Genomic DNA, 22603 nt, shown 5'->3' with positions numbered 1-22603 from the left:
AAAAAAAAGAGAAATACCGTTTCAATTTTTAAACGCGATGCAATCTCGATCTACAACGTGTGGTAATCTGGCGCGGACTTTACAAAGAGTACGAGCGAACGAAGAGGGGAGAGAGAAGAGAAAGGGAGAAAAAACCCCCAAAATTATGAACGCGGCAAAAAGCATGAGATAAGAAAACAGAAGCCACGAGCGGCAGGAAAGTAAGAGACGGAAATTAATGGAGGGAAAAGAGAGAGAGAGAGAGAGAAAGAGAGAGAGAGAGAGAGCCGAGGAATTCCATGTTCGCTGGCTGTTTCCCGTCGAGAGGAGCTCGTGTACGAGACGTTTCGGAAATCCAGAGATTAGTGCTGCGAGCGGTAAGAGGATAACTCTTCGAGCAATTTGTCCGTACTTAAGACTCGCTGTTGGTTGGTCCGCGAGATAAAAGAAGAGAGCTGGAGGCATTAAGCGCGAGCGAGTGCAGCGGCGACATGAGAAATATATATATCTGCGTGTCGGATGAAATGTCCTTTTACCCGCGGAGTGTAGCGATCGTTCCCCGATGTCTGGGGAAAATGAGGAACGAGAGTCAAACGGGCTAGAAAAGATCCCTCTCCTCCTCTCCCTCTTGAGTGAATTCGGGACGATAGGAAGATTGGAATGCGACGCGTGCGGCAACGACGTCTGAAAACTCTACAGCGTCTTTCAGACGCGCGAGCGGCGCTTTCTCCTCGCCTTCTCTGATGAGACTCGTGTTATTATACGGTCGTGAAGGATGCCCGCGCTGACAGAAACGTATTTTCGTCGGCTGCACGTCAATTAACAGGATTAATCGCGCGCATTAGAGAGTGTGCTCTTTTCTTTCTCTAATTAAACAAAAAAAAAAGAAAAAAAACGAAGATTCTGAGGTTTTTCTCTTGTTTTAATCACTTGATATTTTCAAACTTTGTTTTAGGTATTTATTCTGTTACTTTTAAAGAAATTTTGTCAAAAAGATATCGTGTAACGTTGTTATCTTATATCTTGAAAAACGATTTTTATGTGCACGAGATGGTTTTTCCAGCACGACTGTCATTATGTAATTTTATTTTCCCCTCATTAAACACGCGTTCAATTAATTAAGCGGAAGCGGACGATCGCGCAAAGTACTCTCCATGTCCACTCGTCGCGCGACATTGAGTGACATACATTGATTATGATTACCGTAGATATTCCTACAAATAGCGGAATCGGCTCAATCGCATCGTATCGATTCGTCTCATTCTCCTTTCTCTGTCTCTCTCGCTATCTCTCTCTCTCTCTCTCTCTCTCTCTCTCTCTCTCTCTCTCTCTCTTATTTTCGCAACGATTTCCTCGCACACGCCGGCCGGCCGGTCGGCATTCGATTCGATTTAGCGAGCGTGTACAGGGCGAGCGCTCCAGGATGTAGTCTATAATCGCTTCCTCTGCCTAGCCAGCGGATTGGGTGGCAGCGGTCGAGGGGTCGCCTCTCTCGTTGTACGTATCCGCCGCGCGTGTACACAACAGACTAAGGGGATACGATCGATTCCGTCGATCAATGTTCCCCTAATACAGGGTGTTTGATAATTGCTGCCGTTGGTTGTGCCCGGCGCAACCTCAGACGGAACAAATATTCGACGGGTAATCTTGGATGGCTGCCCGGATTCCAAGGCATTCGTTAAATATTCGCTACGCTACCGCTTCTCTTTATTGTATGTATATACATATATATATATGTAAAGATAGTTCAGATTTCACATTGTGAAATAACACACTGTTTCTCTAACGTTCTCGCGTGGCGTCGAGAAACAACATTATTTGTTTTAAATACGAAAGAAGATACACGACGATCACGTTCCATATTTATGTCAGAGAAAATATAAATTCAAGTATAACTGAGAATAAAATATTTGGTTTGCCGAGGACTTTACTGTGTGTAAGACTCGTGAATAAACAGCTTTCGCTATGTATCGGGAAATTTATGCACTCGCATTAAATGATCGCCCGAGGTTCTCAGGAAGAGAACCCTAAAATGTGAGAGAATCCTCGCATTCGAATTAAACGAATTAAGCCCTCTGGTATGTGCGAGGAACTCGCATGGGTGACGGACCCGAACAAGAAGAGAGAGTGAGAGAGAACGTTGGAGAAATTCATACGCTTTTGGCCCAAGGCAGCACGCTCTACCTCTGGAACAGGTTCTAATTAATAGTTACTAACGGACGAGGTGACAAGATATCATACTCTGTTCTGACGTTGTACCAACCGATTTTTTGGAGTTAAATACGTTTATAACTAAAATTAAAAAAAAAATGCATCGTCAAACAATATAAAACGCGAGAATTTTTTCACCGGAGCAAAATGAGCGAGATAAAATTATCTCCATTGTTAGATTTAAACATAAACACGGCACGAGAGAGGCAAGAAATTTATAAAATTCATTATTTCAAGAGATCCGAACATTTTTTACCTCGAAAATATTTGACGTACATCGAAAATTAATGTGCAATAAAACTGTACGTAAAACACATGTTTTTTTCAATTAAATTTTCGAGAAAATACAAAAAAAAAACACGCGTCAAACGACGCGAGGCAAACAGATGTGCCAAGTATTTTTGTAGCAAACTGTCTTGTTGTATCGATTGGTTTATCTTTCCTTTTGGAGGATCGTTTGCGTAAAAAAACAAAGTGTGATTCGATAAAGTCGCAGACCGAGACGATCGAGAGACCCTGTTCCTTATTTAGAATTTGCACGATCGAAGCTGAGAGACTATACATATAGAGTGACTATAAGCGGTTACATTTCTAATTTATCGTTCGCCGTTCCATATCAAGATGATACGGACAGTGGAGGAAGATAAATTGACAATAATTCTACTCCATTGAATCGGACACACAATTTAGGAGCTAATTCTGTATTCCGCACGGCACAGAACGCAGAAAAGACTCTCATTTGTTGGTCTCTCGTTTAATGATTGTTCCAAGCGCGCGCGCGCGTGCGACGGCACATCGATTTGAACATGACACGACATTTTTGACAATCTAACATAATCATATCAATCGCGTCTCTCGTTTTCTCAATTTATTCTTGACTTCTCCAATATTTATTTTTTGCAGGAAAATTTCAATCATGCAGAAAGAAACATCAAATGTTTTTGCCACGGCAGATTGTCTAAATACACGAAATAGTTTTTAATTTAGATTATCCGTAAAAAAGTGCGTTTTTTTTGCGCGCAAAAAAGTACTCGGTATTCCCAATTGTGTCGGATAAACAATGGGATGCGAAAATATTTCTTGCGGATACACTAACATTTCAATGTCTGCGCGCGCACAACATTGAAATTTTCCTTGAAATATCAAGTGTTTCGCTAAAAAGATAATAAAGACCGCAATAATGAATATTCCGCGAAGAGAATATTTAAAACAAAAATCCTTTTTTAAAAGAAATATTTTTTAACAGAGCTACGCGCTCAACATGCGAAAATCTCCGTACTTTGTACAGCAAAATCAATTTTCACGCACGGAAAAACTCACGCGCGCGCTGTGCGTGTGTCACAAAAGATAAAAATTGTTTTGTGAATGCAAAAAACATTGTGCTACTTTGTATTGTTTACATCTTGTGTTTGCAACAGATTTTATTATATGCGCAATCGTTGAATTCTCAAGTATACAGGTGAAACAAATCTTGGCAATAAGGTTTACATTTTTCAGTTTTAGATTTTCGTGAAAAAAAAAAAAAACAACTTGACCGCGTACCGTCTTGCGCGATTCAATGTAGAAAAACAAGCATTTCGCGATGGTATCAAATAGGGGTGATAATATGCGAACAATAACAGACACTCCGAGTGAATATCCATCGATGAAATATAGGCTAACGTATATGTCAGCATTCACAGCCATGGCGCGCGCTCCGTTAACGAAAAAACAACAATCTTTTTCTTTTTCCCGACGTTAAAGCCGTTTACGTGCGTGCGTAACGGACGCGGGAAACGCGAGCGGAATCCTCCGGCGTGTAATCCGAGTGGATAATGGACATCGAAAGAGTAAAAAGGGGGAAAGAAACAAAAAGAGATTATATTCTACCTCTCGCGCTGCCGCGGCCAAACATCCCGCTCATATAGGGTGGTGGACAGAGGTGAAGGTGATAGTGGTGGACGGTGGATGGTGATGGTGGCGGTGGTGGTGGTGAGTGTGGAGCGAGCGGTTCTGGCTGGAGAATGAAGCACAGGGGGCGAATCAGTGCGAATGGAAGTAGACGTTAGGTCGACCGATCGCGTCCTACGCGCGTCCGGCGGCGGGTTGTTGGTAGACTGAAGTTAGTCGTGGCGATACGAAGACGCACGATCGTCCCCGAGCTTTGCCGAGGCGACGTAACCCTCTGTCCTTTCGGCGTAGCGCTTCGCCCCACCACATCCAGTCGCGCCGCGAATGCCATACTGTGTGTCTCGTGTTCGTGCTGTCCCGTGCATTTCTCCCTTGTAACGGCGTAATATTCGCAGAACGAAACCACACATAAAAAGTAAGAACGTTTGCTTCTCACCACGCGCCACTCTCACCGCGGTCTTGTTCTCTCTTTTTGCCATCGTGAATTTTGTCTTTCATCGAAGCCACTCTCGAGCGGCGATCGTCGTGAAGTTCGGTGCGGACGGCGTGTGCCCTTCTGTTCCGCGTCGACGGAAGAAAGGAAAAAGCGACCGGGGGAGAAAGAGAAAGACGCGTGCTGCTCGCGGAATTGCGGCACGAGGCGACGAACGTCGTCGTCGCCGCCCCGCTGCTCTGTCACCGGCCGATGTGTGGAAAGTGCGCGACGAGTCAACGAGAACGCGTGAACGCGACGGCACAGGTGGCGGCGCTCTACCGTACTGAACGTTGCCGCTGACCGCGTGTATCGGAAGAACGCGCGGAATAAAATCTCGTTTTGGGTGGAATCCATCGGCTCCGAATTTCTTTCCACGCGCACTGGATCGTCGCTGGTCGTCGCGCTCATAATCGGAGTAAGTCGCGATAAATCGGCGCGGAGTGTCGTTTTTTGGGGAGGATCGAGGATCGTAAGTTAAACTTTCGTGTTCTACGCGCGCGAATCGCGAAAACAAGGGGGGGAGGCCAACGGGCGACAACGGGAGCAAAAGGAGTGAGTTTCGCGCGAAAATGCAGTCCAGATGGACGATGACGTCGCGACGTCTGTAACAGCGGTCTCGCGTGTTATCATCGTCGCTTCGCGTGTTTTCTCGTCGTTTGTTCACGCGAATCCGCACGGATTCACACGGTGTAACACCACCGACGGACATCAACGCGGGTTATGACGCGCCGCCTCGCTTAAGGGACGCTTTCGAAGCGCGCAACGAGTTTGGAAGAGAGTCGCGCGAGTGCGATGAGCACCGACGTACGACCGGGCGAGGAGCCGACCTCCTGGTCGGTGCCGGGCCAGCGGTCGACTTCCTTGGTGTCGATGCCGCAGAAGTTCGGCGATGCGACCCGCCGCGCGGATTTCGTGTTCCCGAATTGGGCGATGGGCACCCTCTGCCTGATCAGCTTTGCCATGTGCGGCATACTCTTCATGCACGGTCTCGCATTGGAAGCAAGGATCACCACCCTGGAGAGAGAGTGTGTACGCGACCCGAGGTTAAGGTCGTCCCCGTCGTCGTCATCGTCGTCGTCGTCCGAGGACTTCGGTGACAAGGATGTATACTTAACTTCCCTAAGGAGGTACTCGCGTGATGTCTCCGAATGCAATTGTCCTCCAGGTGAGTTATCTCCTTGTTTTGAAAACGTCTGTATGCTCGTGCGCGCGCGACCTTGTCCTTGTTGACACTTTACTGGGAGCGCTCCGTGTTATTGCCTCGACTTGTTCACACATACAACAAAACGCTATACTGGTTATTTCTCGATAAATTATTGATTAAATTTTCATAGCGAATGTATATATGTTGCTATAATATATACATCGATCGCGTATACATATATTCTCGTATAACGGCAGCAGAACGTAAAAAGGTCCGATAATAAATCTGATAACAGATTTATTAGTACGCAAAATAGATAAATTTTTTCAACTACATATTATTAATTTATTTCTAAAAGAATTGCAAATATATGTGTAATCGCTGTTTTCCAAGTGAAATATCGTTGAGAAATTGCATAAATGCACATTACGAAATAGTCGCGCATATTTTCTAATTTACGAGACTGCTTCTCCTAACGAAAGCTGATTAACGATGCTTATAAAGTCTCTGTCACTCGTTATATAAATCATTAAATCGAATGCATGAAATATGTTACGCAAAGTGAATATTTTGAAATATATATATATATATATAAAATGTACATCGGAAATGCGTAATTTCTAAGCTACTAGTAGCTAATTCCTTCGTGAAAATGACAATGATGAATATTCACACGGTCCAAACTGGATATCGTCGCGAATTATCATATCTTCATTTAGATACACATAAAACGCATTCGGAGAAACGTTCGATGACAGTTGGACGTGCAAATTAACAGTAAAGTGTTAACCCGAGGACAACGTCGCATTCTGTACAAGATAATTTACCGCGACTACAAAATTTCAACGGGTACGACATTTGGTAAGACACCGAGTTTACTCGTTTCGGCGAACTTAAAGGCGCCGTTAGTGATATTTCTTCTCAACACATTATAGACGGGTCCAAAGAAAAACTTCCTGTAAAGGAAGCGAGCGATTTTTGTGGTCGTTACCTGTGGGTTCCCTTCTTCTCACAAAAGCTCCGAAAATGGAACAAAAAGTTTGCCAATTTTCTTACGGTCATTGAAAAAGTGGCATTACTCACGACTATGTGAACCTTACGCTTTTGTTCGGTTATATGTGATGGAGAGTATTGTCATTAAGTTTATTACGGCCTGATGAAGGTCCATAGAATAGAATCGAAAAGTCTCCGAAGCGTATTTTGAACCAACAGTAAATATTTGCTTAATCATTTGCATTTACTCGTAAAGGTCTTATACATAATAATTGTGTTTTATTACTATTAATACATTTTAAAATTTTGATATATATAAAACAAATGCGAACATTAAAAAAAATATATAGTAAAAAACATGTACGTTAGAAAATATACAGTTAATTTCGAATAAAAAGAGGATATTTCAAGCGCGCTTAATTATCAGATTGCTGTGCAAATGCTACTGAGAGTAGCGCGCGCTGCAGAAAATCCTAATACGTCGTACATCGTGCATCTACATTTTTATTACAACGGTAGTCTCGCGTAATTCCATTCCGGCTACTCGACATCGCGTCTGAGATCGTTTGCGCAAAGCGCATCGCGCTACTTTCCCGTCGCATCTTTCCGTTTGAAACTCCATTCTGCCAAGTGATTCTCCACGAACTCTTTCTCTCTCTTTCTCTTCCCTCGATTTACGCTTGCCTGCTTCGCTTCTCTTTCGACTTTTATTCACGACGAAACAAAGTAGCGAGAGGGCGAAAACCCCCGCAACGTCAGAGACGAAGTTGCGGTGCCCGAGTTGCTTCTCGACACGCAACCGCGAAATGCAATAAAAAAAAAAAAGGAAAAAAAAAAGATTTGCCGCGCGAAAAAAGATCGCGCCGCGAGGTTGAATCTCGTTTTCTGGTGGCGCGGTATGACGGTTTCGCGGATTAAGCGTTTCTCACGTCATTCCGTTCGGGCGTCGGGCGAATGTCACTCTCGTGTACTTTCAAAGGAACACGACGATCAGAGGGGCGCGCTCCTCTTCCTCATCTCGCTCGTTAGCATTCCGTCCGAAGATCGCGATGTTGCGCCGAGATGTTGCATCTCGTGATCTCGTCGTCAATCGGCTAATGAATACCAACCGGAGGTAGACCGTTTGCGTGCCGACTCGGTAAAATCGTCGTGGCTTTGTGCGCGAGGCTTCTTCCTGTCATTAAAAAGACAGATGCGCGATTGCTTCATTGCAGCTTTCATCAAGTCGCACACTTCACGGCTCAATAGCTGTTACGATAATCACGCTGTGTACTCACGTCACTGTATATACGCGTCGGTTAAATGTGCGACAGAGAAAAAGAGGAAGAGAGAGAGAAACAGAGAGGGACAGAAAGATGAAGATCTGCATAAATATGTACTTTGCCTTCGTATATATTTAATCGTTGAATTTGTGAGCATTTTTTGTTGTTTGCAGTATTTGATGTCATCATGGATCAATTAAAAAATTCGTTGATAAAATTTTGCAAAAATAAGTTTTTTACGCACTCTTATTACATATGTTACTTTTTTTTGTTTTTATTTTGTTTTTATACGAGGATATTTGACAGTAGTGTTTGACGAGTAAATACAGATACGAATATTTTTGAAATTTTCGCGCGGTGAGGACATTTCTCGCTCTCGACGAACACTACATACGCGAGAGAGAGAGAGAGAGAGAGAGAGAGAGAAAGAACGTTTTTAAAATCGGAAAACGAGAGAAAAATCTGCGTTTTCGGGAACGAAATTCGCGACCATCGCGAAACTATACCGGCGAATTTACGAACAATAAAAATTGCAACTTGAACCAATTCAGCGTGCGTGTTGCGCGTCTGTATGGAGCAAGAGATGTAGCTACAAGCATTATTAAGAGGGTGCTTTTACAATAGCAACGCAATTGACTCTGTTTTAGCGAAGTCGCGAGATTTTCAAAGCGCGCGCGCGCGCACTCCGCACAAAATATCGACTTTCTTTCCTCAACGCTGGCCTTTTCACAACGTACGAAAAAGCATCTACGGAGCGAGTGGAGCCCGCTAATTGCAATAATTACTCCATTGTCGGACGCCGCTGAGAGTCCGAGGTAGAAACTATTTTCCGGCGAAGTACCGCCGGGACGGAAACGGAAGCGCGTACACCGGGAGGGAGGAAAACGCCGACCGGATTAATTCCGCGCTTCGTTTCTGCTCGCACGCCGCTATCTCGTCGACTCTCCTTCTTTTTTTTCCTCTTTTTTTTTTGGTATTTCATCCGTATAGCCGTACCTTTCCCTTATCTCGCGTCCTCCGCAACGACGAGCAACAAGGGAGAGAGAGAAAGAGCCGGAACTTTCGTTGACTCTCCCGGCAGTGTTCCGAAATTGAGACGTGCGAGCTGACGCATCGGCATCATAAATCTTTGCCCTTCCCTGCGTAGAGCAAGGGCGACCGTATCTATCGTGTCGTCCCTCGTGCGTACCACTCATCTCTCTCTTTTCTCCTTCTGGTCGACTCCGTCTACGTGAAACTTGTACGGGTGGAGTTGCTCCGCAGAATTCCGATGCAGAAGTAAGCGAAATCACCGGAACTTTGACGAGAGGAATCGTCGTGGAAAGATAGAAGGAAATGGAGGAGAGTGTGAGAGAGAGAGAGAGAGAGAGAGAGAGAAAGAAAAAAAAGAGAGGGAACAAATATACAATCTCCACCCGAGCGAAGATTTATTTATGACATTTTACATTTGTACGCGCGAGATGCACAAAAATTTGCGACAAGATGCTCGAAGTTGTACTCGCGAAAGCGCGCGGAGTTTTTTTTCTTCTTTATTGTCGAAAATTTTTCTTCGTGCGAATAAACGCAATTGGGGTCGCGTAAAATACCGTTGTGGTAAAATTCCCGGGACAAATTTTGTGTCATTGAAATTTCATCGTCGAACAACATCGTCGACTAAAATAGCGCGGTCGGGAAGTTGCGAAATGCAAGTTGCGACAAACGACCTTAACTATCCCAAACGGAGGGGGAAGGGTGCTTCAATTACGCCCGTGGTAGAGAGATGTAGCGTAATAGCTGATGAAGGCACGAACTTTCTCTCGGCGATCGAGCTTTTTGGGCGCGCACTTATCGTCGGTACTCCACTCAACGTTGCCCACTTACGATATACTGCATCGAGGAGTTTGAGCGCGATAATGTGATTGGCTATGTGACGAACGATGCGTGCGGTCGGGCAATCGCGATCAAATCTTTCGGGGGAGGCGAAAGATGGGGGCGGAAGGAAGGATGACGTATCCCTCCGTGAATAGGAGACGCCGGTAAGAAACGACGCCACATACTTCTCGTTATATCCAGGCGTTTTTCCACGCCTCGGGGAAATCGATGGACATCCGAGAATTTTTCTCTCCTCGTGTTTCTCTCTCTCTCTCTGTCTCTCTCTTCCTCATCCTCTTCCTCTTCCTCTTCCTCTCGTCGTCGCGACAGTACGTAGTCGGGGGATCTGCCGTTAATTCGCTCCATTTGAAATCGAATCGAAAGCTATTCCGCAGATAGATTACCTTCGTATGCAGCTCGTGCGCTCGAAAGAACGTTGAATAGAAGGAAATAGAATCGTTAGAGCGAACATCGCCAAGCGCTTTGTCCCGCTCGACACGGGAATCGAGCAATCTCTCGTGTGTTGCAGTTTCGGCTGAATTTTGGTTTCCGTGTTCCGTCGCACGGGGGGGGAAGTTCGTCGCGGAGTAAATCGGGGATCGTGTCTTCGCCATTGAGAATCGAACACGTGCCATTAAAGGACGGTATCGATAACGCTAAAGGGGAACGTTAAAGTGAAAGGCAGAATTTGCGTGGGTTGAATTATCTTTTTTTTTTTTTTTTTCCCGAGAATATTCAAGCAAAGAGCCTTCGTGAAAGTATTGCCGGCTATTAAACTTCACGCGTTGACGACAAGTCTCTTGCGTAACAGTTTTGTTTTTTTTACTTAAAAAAAAAGAAGGAACATTTTAATTACCAATCGTGTTGCACAACGATCTCGCAATATGACTTCTACTATCGCGAGTGTATTTGCAAGAACATCTCGAAATTTTTCCATAAAAATGTACACACGTATGTTACATAATCGATCCATGGTGATGTCGTACGCGATGTGTCCTAGGCGAAGTGGAAGCGAGGAGAAAACCTATAGAAGAGGGTGCACACGTGCAAAGATCAAGGTCGATTAGCCCCGATCGCTCGTTCTCGGATGTCCCGAGAAATTGATGGTCGCTCGCAAACTACGTCGATGAAACGCCTACTCCGCCTCGTGCATGCATCCTCCTATATAGTCTTTCTCTCTCTCTCTCTCTCTCTCTTTCTCTCTCTCAGCTGGTCTTCGTTCTCTCCACTTTCAGCCAAATTGCCATCTATCTCGGTACATGCACGGCAAGGAAGAGAATGATGCATTGTCCCGGCAGCATGCAGGTAGCGCTCATCCAGGAATATGAACGTCTTCCTGCAGCTTGCCCTTAATAGAAATTAAACTTGCAGTACCTCGCTGACCGGAAATCTTCGGATCGTTTATCATAGAGAAAACGCCACACGAAATTATGTTTCCTTCTTTGCGCGAGTTAACACTCCCACATCCTCTTCATTGTGTGTATCCCACGAGCCGATCCGCGCAAAAACGTCAAGTTGCACGTCTCCACGCGGACAAACACCCGATATGTAATTATCGACGATAAAGAGAGTGTGGCATTACGAGTGACAAACGACAGGATCGTTCGCCAACTTCCGACGATCGGCCGATAGAGAAATTATTGCCGCGAGATGAAGTCGGAGTCAATTTTTCTTCTCGAGACAAAAACATCGCGTTTTACGGTTCCTCTTTGGAGTTTTAAAAACGGGCGATCGGCGAGTTGAACTTCTCCCTCGAAAAAGAACAATAAATAACGAAAACTTGCTCCCTCCGATTACATCCGACTTTTATACCCTGCGGAATCTTACTTTTCGTCTTAATCACAAAAAGATTTTTAACGTTACAAACTCGTTAAACAAAAATTCTCCGTTAAAAAAAAAATTAAATTTAAATTGAGCGAAGACTCGATGACGGAGAAGAAGGCACGTCGAAATCTTGTCGTTTACATAAATATGTCGCAACGACGCGGCGCATCAATAGTCGATTTTCAACGTTAGCTTGACACTTTGTATATCACGAAGAAAGAGAGAGAGAGAGAGAGAGAGAGAGAGAGAGTGGGAAAGACAGAGAGAAAGAGGGAGCGAGAGCGTTTCGTTTTATAAGAAAATATAGACGAACCGAACGTGTTTTGCATGCGAAACGTTTTCTTCCGCCTTAAAAAGAAACCGCGCGCGCATCGCAAGGCGGAGTGGTTGGCTTTCGAAAAATTGATGAGCTTCAGCAACTTCCGTCGCAGGAGACATTTCCTTCCGCCTAGATAAGCGGCTCGCCCGCCGCTTTTAGAGCCAAATTACCGACTACCACTACACTCCGGAAGTAAACTTTGCGTTTGCTGTGACGCGATGGGGGCGCGATGTCACCGTACACGCGGAGTGGGATGCGGGGAAGGGTGTATAGAGTTACGTAACGCGTCTCCGGTGAACTTTTAACATGTTATGTCCCGGCACGTAGGGTTTACAATACCCTACGATCCGTCGGAAATAACTGAACGCGCGCGCTCTTTCGCCCAAGTTTCCCCGGTCGGCGATTGATTATTGAAGACTACAGAGGTAATAGAACTGCCAATACTGGTGAGATTATTTTAGGAATTGTACACATGTGTTGCGTGTTGCGAACTCCGATGCAATTTCGTAGATTGATGCGATACCGCGGAAATACACCGAGAATTTATTCGTCGCTCACGTGTAATCACGAAACATTTATAAATAATTTGCATGGAAAATTGATATTCACAAAGTTAACGGTTTTATTTCTGGTTTTTTATAGAAGTTTTTACGGGCAACAGGAGTTAAAAAGAAATGTGTATTAGGTTTTTTCCTCGGTCCAGAGATTGCAAATTAGCTCGTAATCAAGTCTTTCTTCTGCCGCGCGCAGAGCTTCCGCACCGTTGCTTGCCGCACCGTGGCGCCTCTTAATATCGTCTTCTATTTTTCTATACGTAGTTCTCGAGTCCCGCGAGTCTTTCCTTTCTTTTCACGCCGATAAAGGAATCATTTATTCATTAATTTTTTTTCCCTCCCCGAGCGACACCGTCGAGAAAGCTCGCTGGGGGATAAGTGGCGCAACCTTAGCTTACATTTTATGCATGACCCGATACTTGAAGACAAACTTTGTAAATTGCGGACTTGTTTCTCGTTTGCGCTCCGGAACTCTCGTGTCGCGATCGAATTACCGTCACCTTTAATCCGCAATGAGTTTCGGGCGACGTTGCGCGCTCGAGAGCGAGGTGTGACACGTCGCGCGCGGGAAATCCCCGATCGGCGAAACTGCGACAAATTGAATTTCGCGTACGGTACGTAGCGTTGGCTCGCAAAAGTTGTTGGCGGCGGTGGCGAGCGAGACGAAGGGTGGTTGGCGCGATTTACGATTGGCGCACGTGTGTCAGTGCCGGCTGGCGGAAGTTTACGCCGGCGTACCGTTCGCACCATCCGACAAAACTTATTATACCGCCATCGTCGTCGTATCGCGGAGGCTGTGCCCTTGTTTCCGGCGTATGTCGCGCCGAGCGCGTTTGTCCTTGTTTCCTGCTACTTTTTTTCTTCTCGTCTTCGTTCTGACGTCCCCGGCCGAAAAGGCGTTCGAAGGTCGCGATCGATTTGGTTACGAGTAGCGGGGCGTGTCTCAAGCTTGCACCTCGTCATCGATAGATTCGAGCGAGTCGCTTCGTTAAATATTTGTCTTTTTTGAAGTTCTCCGAGAAAGATTTGCTATCGAGTCAAGAACAAGGGCACAAAGTGCCCCCGAACGTGCCAAATATTGAAATTAAAATCGACGATAATATACAAAATTGTTGTTTGATTAAAAAGCAGTTCTAAAAATAAAGAAATCTCTTTCATCTCTTTGCGTACGTTTTTGTCGTTTTGTTTTTAGTTTGGCTATTCTGTAACGTAATACTCAGGAACTACATCAGATATTGACATGACGGGGAAAATACGGTAATTGAACGGCAAATATGTCGAATCGTACTGTCGGTTTGAGAATATGCTTCTACCAACTGGCATATACAGATGGATGGGCTTTTACCGAATTAACAGTCCCGATAAATTGCAGAGTGCACAATAAATAACGCGTCCGATTGCTCGACGCGACGAGCGAATTCCGGCCGTAGCGGAATTCGTCTCCGAGCGATCGGTACTATCGTTTCTCGTATCGACAACTTCGGTTAACATACGGCCTGCGATTAACCCGGCCTCAGTTAACTAATGACACCATCGGAAACGGATTCTCCCCCGTTACCGCGCTTCTCCCGCCCGTCCGCGTGTCTCTCGTCGGAGATTTTACAACGCGGGTGCGAAAGAGAAAAAAAAACGAATGATATACGCAAGTCAAGAATTTTATTGCGATTAATTTTAATCGCGCACGCGCACGCTTTTGTTGTTTCGCGATGCGCTCGCGAAAGTTTCGTACGCTTCGCAAAATTATTTCAACCGCGCGATCTCTCGCTCATATCCAAGTTTGAACTATTCCACCAAATAGCGATACATAAAATGTACAGACAAGACTGGGTCAAAATCGAGTTACAAAATTCGCTAATATATCTGATATTATACTCGTAGTTCCGTCTCCAACAATTACGAATAAAAGTTCGGAGAAATATTCGCGTGCGTGCGATACTTTGCATATTTTATGCGCAACAATTGTTGGAAAATTGACAAGGTCTTCTATATCTGTCATAATCGTACTTACTTCACGTAACGTTCATGTAATGTAAAATTTATATAATACTAGCACAAAAAAGACGCGCGCTACGCGCACGCTATTATTGTTTTTATTTTAACGTATAGTGTCAGTGAACACAACTTGTCCCCGCGATGACAGCTAGTATATACGTCTTACAAACCATATACTACACATTAGAGAGATGTCAGAAATAACGCATCAAAATCAAAATCAAAAAATAGTGAGAGGGAAGAGTGAAAAAACAACACGTGACTACAATCACGTGACTGTATTTTAGTCACATGTTTTTAAAAACGTGACTAAAGTAAAGTCACGTGACAGGGTAAAGTGGAAAAACAACACGTGGCTCTTGATTCGTACGACATAAATCGAGAAACACATCCGAGAAACGTTCAATCAGCGTCGAGATACAAGCGGCAACAATCAAGACTGATAGAATCGATTGTGATTATTTACACACGCTTTTTTTGGTAGAATTTAGAAGTTTGATTAAGTGAAAAAGCGTTATTTTTGAACACATCCCGCATTTCTTCTTTAAGAGAAACGCGAGATTAATTTCGCAAAACTTTTGTTGCGCGACTAGAAAACGCGCGTTTTGCATCTGTCGTGCCGCGCTATTCTCGCAAGTTTTTAAGGTCGAATTTAAATGACCGCGTTTAGCAACAGTAAAAACTTAGCGATGGCGCGAGTAAAAATCTTTCGCTTTTTCTTGCACGAGGGTATAAATTTTTTTGCGATTTAAGCTGCGTAGACAATATCCGGTCGTATTTATAATATATCTTTCTGTATACATGTATCCCGCCATTTGTGTTCCGCGTTTTGTACCACCGCAAGATAAATAGCACGAATTCTCTAAATCCGCGCAGGCGCGTCTACCTAAGTGCGCGATGGTACTTTACGTAACTAAATGTAAATCATATGCGCATCACAATGCGCGTCATAACGTGTAACTCGCACACACTGTACATTTATTCGAGGGAGGTAAATTACGTTTAACTATACGGTTAACATTATGTCTAAATATCTACGTTTGCGACTCTCTCGCACACGATTTTCCCGCACTCTTGCTGCGTTTTCTCTTTCTCTCTCTCCCTCTCTCTTACTCCTTTCTATCTGCACTTTCGACGACTCGCGGAGCATAAGAATAAAGGTCGCAATAATAGAAACTAAAGGTTAACAGACTTCTCCTCATAGTTCGGCGGCCGAAGGGGAACTTCTCTCATAGTATCGACGACCTCGGTTAACCCGCTCGCCGTTGGTTAACTCTCCGACTGTTCTATCTGCTGCTCTTTCGGCTTACTTGGGTTAAGTCGCCCGCGCTCTCTCGGTAAGATCGCTTCTTCGACGGGTTGGTTTGAGGTCGACCATCGTTCGTCGAAATGCATTTACTGTGATTCTGTTTCGCGCGTTACAAAGGTAAAGCCGCTCGCATTCCGCACTGCGACGCTGTGTATAAAACGGATACACAGTAGTGCAAAGAGTATTACACAACTTCGAAGATAATCTCTTCTCGATGCTAATTGAATCTGAGAATTTATCTTTAATGTCCCACGACATTTTCTTTCTGTAAGTGTATTCGTAATTTATTAAAATCATCAAGACGCGCTTTGTTTTCGCGACGTTTTCGGGAAAATTCAATTACATAACAAATATTCGATATATACCGACAACCTCTTCCGCCGATTCCAACTTGTGTACCTAAGAGCGCCTACCACGAAGGGCAAGGATGAAAGGAGAGGAGAGAAGAGAAAGGAGAGAGAATGCTGGGAGGAAACACTTGGCTCGGAAGTCGTTGAATTTGCATGAATCGCGGCCGGTCGTTACGTTTCAATGCCCGCTTGCCTTCCGCTCTCGCTTAAATGTCGTTTAATTAGTCGGAACGGCTGAAGGGGCGGTACCCCCCCGCGTGCAGACGGGGTACTCGCCAACCGCGGGAGTCGCGAGCCGAGGGAACGGACTCCGCGAGTCGTCGTACGTGCGGTTGCGCGAGTGAGGGTTAAAAAGGAAGCGCCGTCTTTATGCAACGACAAATTATGCGACTGCTCGAGCCGATCGGCGAAATCGGTAAACGGTGCGTGCTAACGAGATCCGAACGCATTTCCCGCACTCCGAGATGAAGAGCACTGCAACGTCGCTAATGAAGCCGGCATTATTCATCCCGCGGTTCTCCGCGCGCGTCATTATGCAATACGTGACTTATTATTTTAACTCTAAGAAATTCCATTCGAGCATTGCAAGATATTATTTATTCACTTTTCCGTACATTTTGCACGTGTATAGATGATAAATTAATTTGTACTAAAAGCGCATAAGCGAATGAAATAAATTGTACTTTTTTCAAAGCGCATCCTATCTATAGTATTATATTCATGTCAATACAATCTCTTACAAAATGGCTATTTTTGAAGTTCATAATATGCGCATATTCAATGGATTAATCTTCTATTCTATAATCGTCCACTGTTCGAAGCTTCGTAACCCAGAAATTTTCGTGATTACTTACTTATTCACAAGTAGAACTGGGGCGGGAACAAATTGACAGTCTGTCTCTTTCGATGAATATAAAGAGAGACGAAAACATTTCCGACGAAAGTCGAATAGTCTTTCTGAATTCTTTTGTTTTTTTTGTCATCAAAATACGAAAAATGTCGGTTTTCGTGTTCTCCGGGTTTCTTTTTCTATTGGATATTGCAATATCTGTTATGACGTAAACTAGAAATCACATCGACGTCGGTCCGTCGCCGGTCGCGCGAAATAGATTTATTTGGTGCTTAAACATATTAATGATTAATAACACAATTATGCGGAATTACGCGAAATAAACGAGCCGATAACGAAGCGAAACGAGAATTCGTTGCGATATAAACGACATTTTGCCAGTGATTTCGGGAACTCATTTAGTCGGTGAATCCATTCTCTTTATATCGGCGCTTCGAACACGTCTGTACGTGAAATCGAGCGGACATAAATCGGTGAGGGGATCGCGCATCGCGGCGTAAAATAAGAATTTCTGTTTGCGTGCGATTTTAACCACGCGTGGTAGGAGGTAACGGAAAAAACGCAATCGCGAAAGTAATTATGCAGTCGCGATAAACGTTCCCCAGTCGGACATCGTTTCAAAATTCAACCGGCGAGGATATCAGCTCGACAAATCAAAGGAACGAACATGTAGAGGAACATCTCGTGGCGACGCATTGGCATGCATCGAAGCGGGCGCGGCATAATTAGAGATGAATTGCGCGCGCGCGCGCGAATTTCCAGTGAGCAACGTGAACGATTGCCGCTGATGTTTCTCTCTCTCTCTCTCTCTCTCTCTCTCTCTCTCTATCTCTTGCTCTCACTCTATTTCTCCTTCTCTCTCTCTTTGATCGCACGACGCCGCGGATGTAAATACATACACGGGCGTGTCCCGCGAGAAATCTCGATTCAGAGAGGCGGTATTTGTGTGACGTCAAACGGGAAAGTCGGATAGGTATAGAAATCCGATATGGAAATTTTGCAGCTATGAAAAAAAGGAGCAAGTAGCAAACGAAAAATAGCATGTGATTAGAACAGGTGTACTGACAAGTGTAGAAAATAGATGTAGTAGTCTAATGTTATAATCACAGAGTTTGAGGCGCTCAATTTTTTGTTGCTAGTGTGGTTTTAGCTGACACGTTTGAAGGTATTATTATTATTATTTCATGACTCGTTCTTTTCTTTCTCTGTTTTCCTCGCGTGCGCACTTGCATTGTGAGCATTTAAATATTTGAAATTATTACGATGGAACCTAAATAGAAAAGTGCAATGTCATTATTGTACGTACGTGTATACACACAATACATTGCGAATATACTGAAATTCGAGAGTTAATCGCACGAAGCACGCGATAATAATGAGTTTTGAAACTATGACGTGAGCCCCAAATCGCCTCGCGGCGAAAATCAGCGTGTCGTTACGGAAGCGTGCAATCAATAAAGGTAATGAATCGCGCGCGCTGTACTTGGCGATGCGATAGCCGATGCCCTTTCACGAAAGCAATAATGACGCTTCGATGATGTTTGCTTGGAGGTACTCCCGTTAATTGCGGCATGATATCGATTGCGCTTTCGAAATATATGTCTCCCTGAACTCTGTGTTCCTTCGGTCGCGAATATTTGTGGCAAATTATCCGCACGCATCACAGATATATCGGTGATATTTAATAAAAAGAAGACGATTACGAGTACGCGTCTTCTAAAACTTCAGTCAGAAACGTAAATAATAATAATAAAACGAGAGAAGTTTTTCGAAATAACATACAATATTTTAATTAAAGGGAAGAGAGAGAATACGATACGATAAATTTTGCGACACCCGGTAGACAGGCGGAACGAGAGACGCCGACACACACGTTGTTTTTGCGGTGCAACACATAAGATCCGCAGCGCGCGTGCAGATTGTTCGCGCGCATGGAAGTCAAATCAGGGTTTAACCAACGCGGTCGCTTTCGTGTCACTCCGTTTGTCGTTAATTCCGGCGTTATAATTAGTTTATTTGTAATAAAAGCATGTGAAAGCGAGACCCGTAATCGTCGAATTACTCGCGTGTCGCATCTCGGTTCTTTGACCGCATCACTGCCAATTGGGATCTTCCTGATCTTACTGAAGTCAATGCAAGTGTGTTTAAAAAGTTTTAAAACGAATGTGACGCAATATATATGTATATATATACATGCAGTGTGCGTGTCTGACGGCTGCCGGATGTTCTTTCATCTACGAAATTCTTTGAATCTATTTTAAAGGAGAGGTATTTTTATGCGAGTAGACTTCCGGAAACGTTTTATATTAGGCCACTTAAGCTTTCACAAAAATGAGTCCAGCTGGAATTAACTGAAGAGAAAGATTTTAACGCGCTGCAGCTGTGTTGATGTTACAGTAACGAAACGATCGATCTGTAATGTTTAGAGGACATTCTCTCTCTTTCTCTCTCTCTCTCTCTCTCTTTCTCTCTCTCTCTCTCTCTCTCTCTCTTTCTCTCTCTCTCTTTCTCTCATCCCTTTACCCTAAAACAATCATTATTCTTCTGTGTCCGAAAAATCGCGCGATTCAGCATCGAAGACCTAGGTGCTCGGGAATCGTCTCGGTTTCCGCGACGACGAATCCCGTGGAGCTCAGCAAATTTCAGCGGCGCGAATTATTATCGGAATCGGAGAGACAAATGTTTCCTTCGGGCCGCGTTTCCTTCTCGGTCGGGCGGTATCTAGACAGGCTATCTTTCCACTGTCTCTGGTAATACAAACTCGCAGGCATAACAGGTACCGATAACGACGAGACGAGACGAGAAGCGGAGACGACGAGGAGACGACGGCGCGGAGTCCTGAGAATACACACACGATGTTGCGCGCTGACAGGACCTACGCAGCGTGCAATAGACCGGCCGTGCACACAATCGCGCGCTATTCATCGATCATCAGGAACGGCGGATCGTTTCTATGGCTACGACGCCGCGCAATCGATCGATCGGCCAGTTCTCAACGCGCGCGGTCGCTTATGCACACACCGCGCGCGATATATTTCTCTTCTCGTTCCACAACTGTTCCTTAGAATTCATCAGCAAAAACAACAAATACGTGGTCTTGAAAAAATGATATTTATTGCAACAGAACTCCGCTACGTGCGAGAAGATTATTCAGAATTCAAAATAAAATTTCGATAAGAGCTAAAAGTTTTTTAAAAGTTTTTTTTTTTTATTGATTTTAGTTGGTTTGATTTTTCGAACAAAATGTACTAGATAGCTTGTTCAGATTCTATATTCTCTCGTCTTTATTTATACAGAAATTCTGTTTCTCATCTCAATTTCGGTTTGCATTTGAAAATTCAATATTGAACATCTTTTAACGCGATTAACTCCCGCGGAAAGAGAAGCTCCGCAGAGAAACTTCTCCACTTGAAGTTGAAACAAAAATACGATTTTCGTGTCTGTTTACGAAATTATTAATTTACGAGGATATTTTCGAATGTCTTCCGAATAAAAAGCGTGTATTCGAAGAAAGAAATGGAGAATAACTCGCGCGCGCGCACGTCATTTCGTATTCAGTAAGCAATAAATCAGCTTTCAAATTGGTTTAGAGCATTCGTACACGAAAGAAAGTGTAATAAATCCACGATACTTTGCATATCGCGTACACGCGTATAACTTATGTGACTGATAAAATATGTGGTGTAATACCCGGGGGTGTGTATAGCCCGGTAGTCGTTACGTAAGTTGCGCCGCCGCCACAGCCGCCACCGCCGCCGCCTCGACGACTCGACTCTTGCGGTTTACGATAATATACGGTGCGCGTAATTGGAAATTAAGCGACACGCGCAGCTGTTATGCGCGCGTTTACCAATTCACATACCGCAAAACTCCATGGGGAAACGAAATAATACGTCTCATTGTGCTCGATCGCGTGGAAAGGCAGTTGGGGGGCGGGTTTGATTGCCGGCTGATAACCGGGCCTCGAGAGAGACCATTATGATAATTCGAGGTCTCAAATAGCGATCAGATAGACATCTCGGCGAGTCCGCAATCAATTAATTTGCGTAGCGCAAAGAGTCGTTGAAAGCAAATAACGTGTCGCGGCGCATTTCATCATAGCTCTTCACGCAAAACTGTGATTTGGCTCGCGAGCCCGTTCTCTCGCGTGACTTGACCGCACGCGGTACCCCAAAGTATCTTTCCATATACGCGAACGCTAACATCATGTAATTTGAAACCTTAACTCGCAATTTACCGATAAGCGTCACGAGTGCCGAGCCCAATTAATTTGCATACTGCAAAAATCCACGTCGAGGCCGCGACGTGTAGCAAGTCGATTTCGGTCAATCGACAGCAATTAAGTGTGTGTGTGTGTGTGTTGCGAATGTAGTTAGTAATCGTACCATAAAATTTTTAGTTATAGACCGTAATAAAAACGGAAAAGAATCTGCTCGGCGCGTTTGAAACGGGGTAGGAAAGATAAACCTAATTAATTCCAGCTAATTATTTTGAAGATTACGAGTTGAACTTTGAATCTGTGTTCACACTGATAACCCCGAAATCTGACTAATCCTGAATCGGAAAGAGGATTTGTGACCCTAATTCACGTTAAAAGTTCTTAGAAGTTTCTTGTTTATTGTTGACTCGACTCGTGCTACATCTTTCCTCGTTCAACGCGACGTGCTAAATATATTTGTGCGAATATATTTTAGAATGCCGCGCGCGCATCGCGCGTTCTCTGACACGGTGGCGATACGTTCTCGGGGGAGGGGGATAAAAATCAAGGCGAGCCTGCGTTATTTCATCAGGATTCCTCTCGCGGTGATTGTCGGACTCACGGTCATTGTGTGCGAGACTCGCTCTGCTTCCCCGCCGCAATTCTCTCTCTTTCTTTCTCTCTCTCTCTCTCTCTCTCTCTCTCTCTCTCTCTCTCTCTCTCTGCGAAATGCATACCTCCGACACGAGAGAAGGGATGAGTTAGCTACCGCATCGGCATGCGGCACGCACACACAGACGCGCGCTTAGGTATGACGCGCATGTTGTATATCCCGGGTATTGTGCATTAGTACACGTCGCGTTACTAGCGGCACAATTTTGAACATGCCGCATACACGAGTCCCACTATTCGAATCGGCGAGTGTCATCCCGTCGTGGTAACACCAAGAACCTAACTATGTTGCCATCCATCTTGCCGGCTATTCAGAGCTTCGCTCGCCCATAAATTTGGCTTCGCGTCTCAGAATCTCCCTTTTCAGTTTTATACGTCAACAGACGTGGGGAGAAAGACGTGCTCAAGAATAACAAATTAAGGAATGCAGTTCCCACAGAAGAAAGAGAAATGTCGCGTAATTTGCGTACAATAATAAAGAAGAAAAAAAACAGATTGTTATTGTACACCGTTAAAAAAAACAAGAGGAAATAAATTAAAAAAATTCACACACGTGTGTTTTCCGCGGTTTTTCATTAACTTTGCGATATTAACAACAAAGGGACGCGCGTGCGCGCTTATATTCACGTATTATCTCCACTGTGTTAGTTTTATATTAACTCGAGCGTCGACCTGCAAAAGAACAAAGCAGCGACAATATTCTACCCTCGTGGCTTGGTTAATGGCAAAG

The 22603-nt window shown here is 44.4% G+C and overlaps 1 protein-coding gene across 7 annotated transcripts in view; it reads left to right on the top strand.

The window, feature by feature from the left end:
• Positions 1 to 4271: 4271 nt before the first annotated feature.
• Positions 4272 to 22603, top strand: part of LOC109863808 (collagen alpha chain CG42342) — a 138302-nt gene continuing 119970 nt past the window's right edge. For all 7 annotated transcript variants that reach the window (XM_020444379.1, XM_020444381.1, XM_020444378.1 and 4 more), the window contains exon 1: positions 4272 to 5720. In XM_020444379.1, coding sequence (XP_020299968.1) covers positions 5348 to 5720 — 373 coding nt within the window. In that variant the 5' untranslated portion in view covers positions 4272 to 5347. The remainder of the gene's footprint in view (positions 5721 to 22603) is intronic.

This window comes from Pseudomyrmex gracilis, unplaced genomic scaffold, assembly GCF_002006095.1.
Source record: "Pseudomyrmex gracilis isolate BER0280 unplaced genomic scaffold, ASM200609v1 scaffold_13, whole genome shotgun sequence".
Lineage (NCBI taxonomy): Eukaryota > Metazoa > Arthropoda > Insecta > Hymenoptera > Formicidae > Pseudomyrmex > Pseudomyrmex gracilis.
The sequence above is the reverse complement of the archived record's forward strand: the minus strand, read 5'-3'. Positions and strand labels throughout refer to the sequence as shown.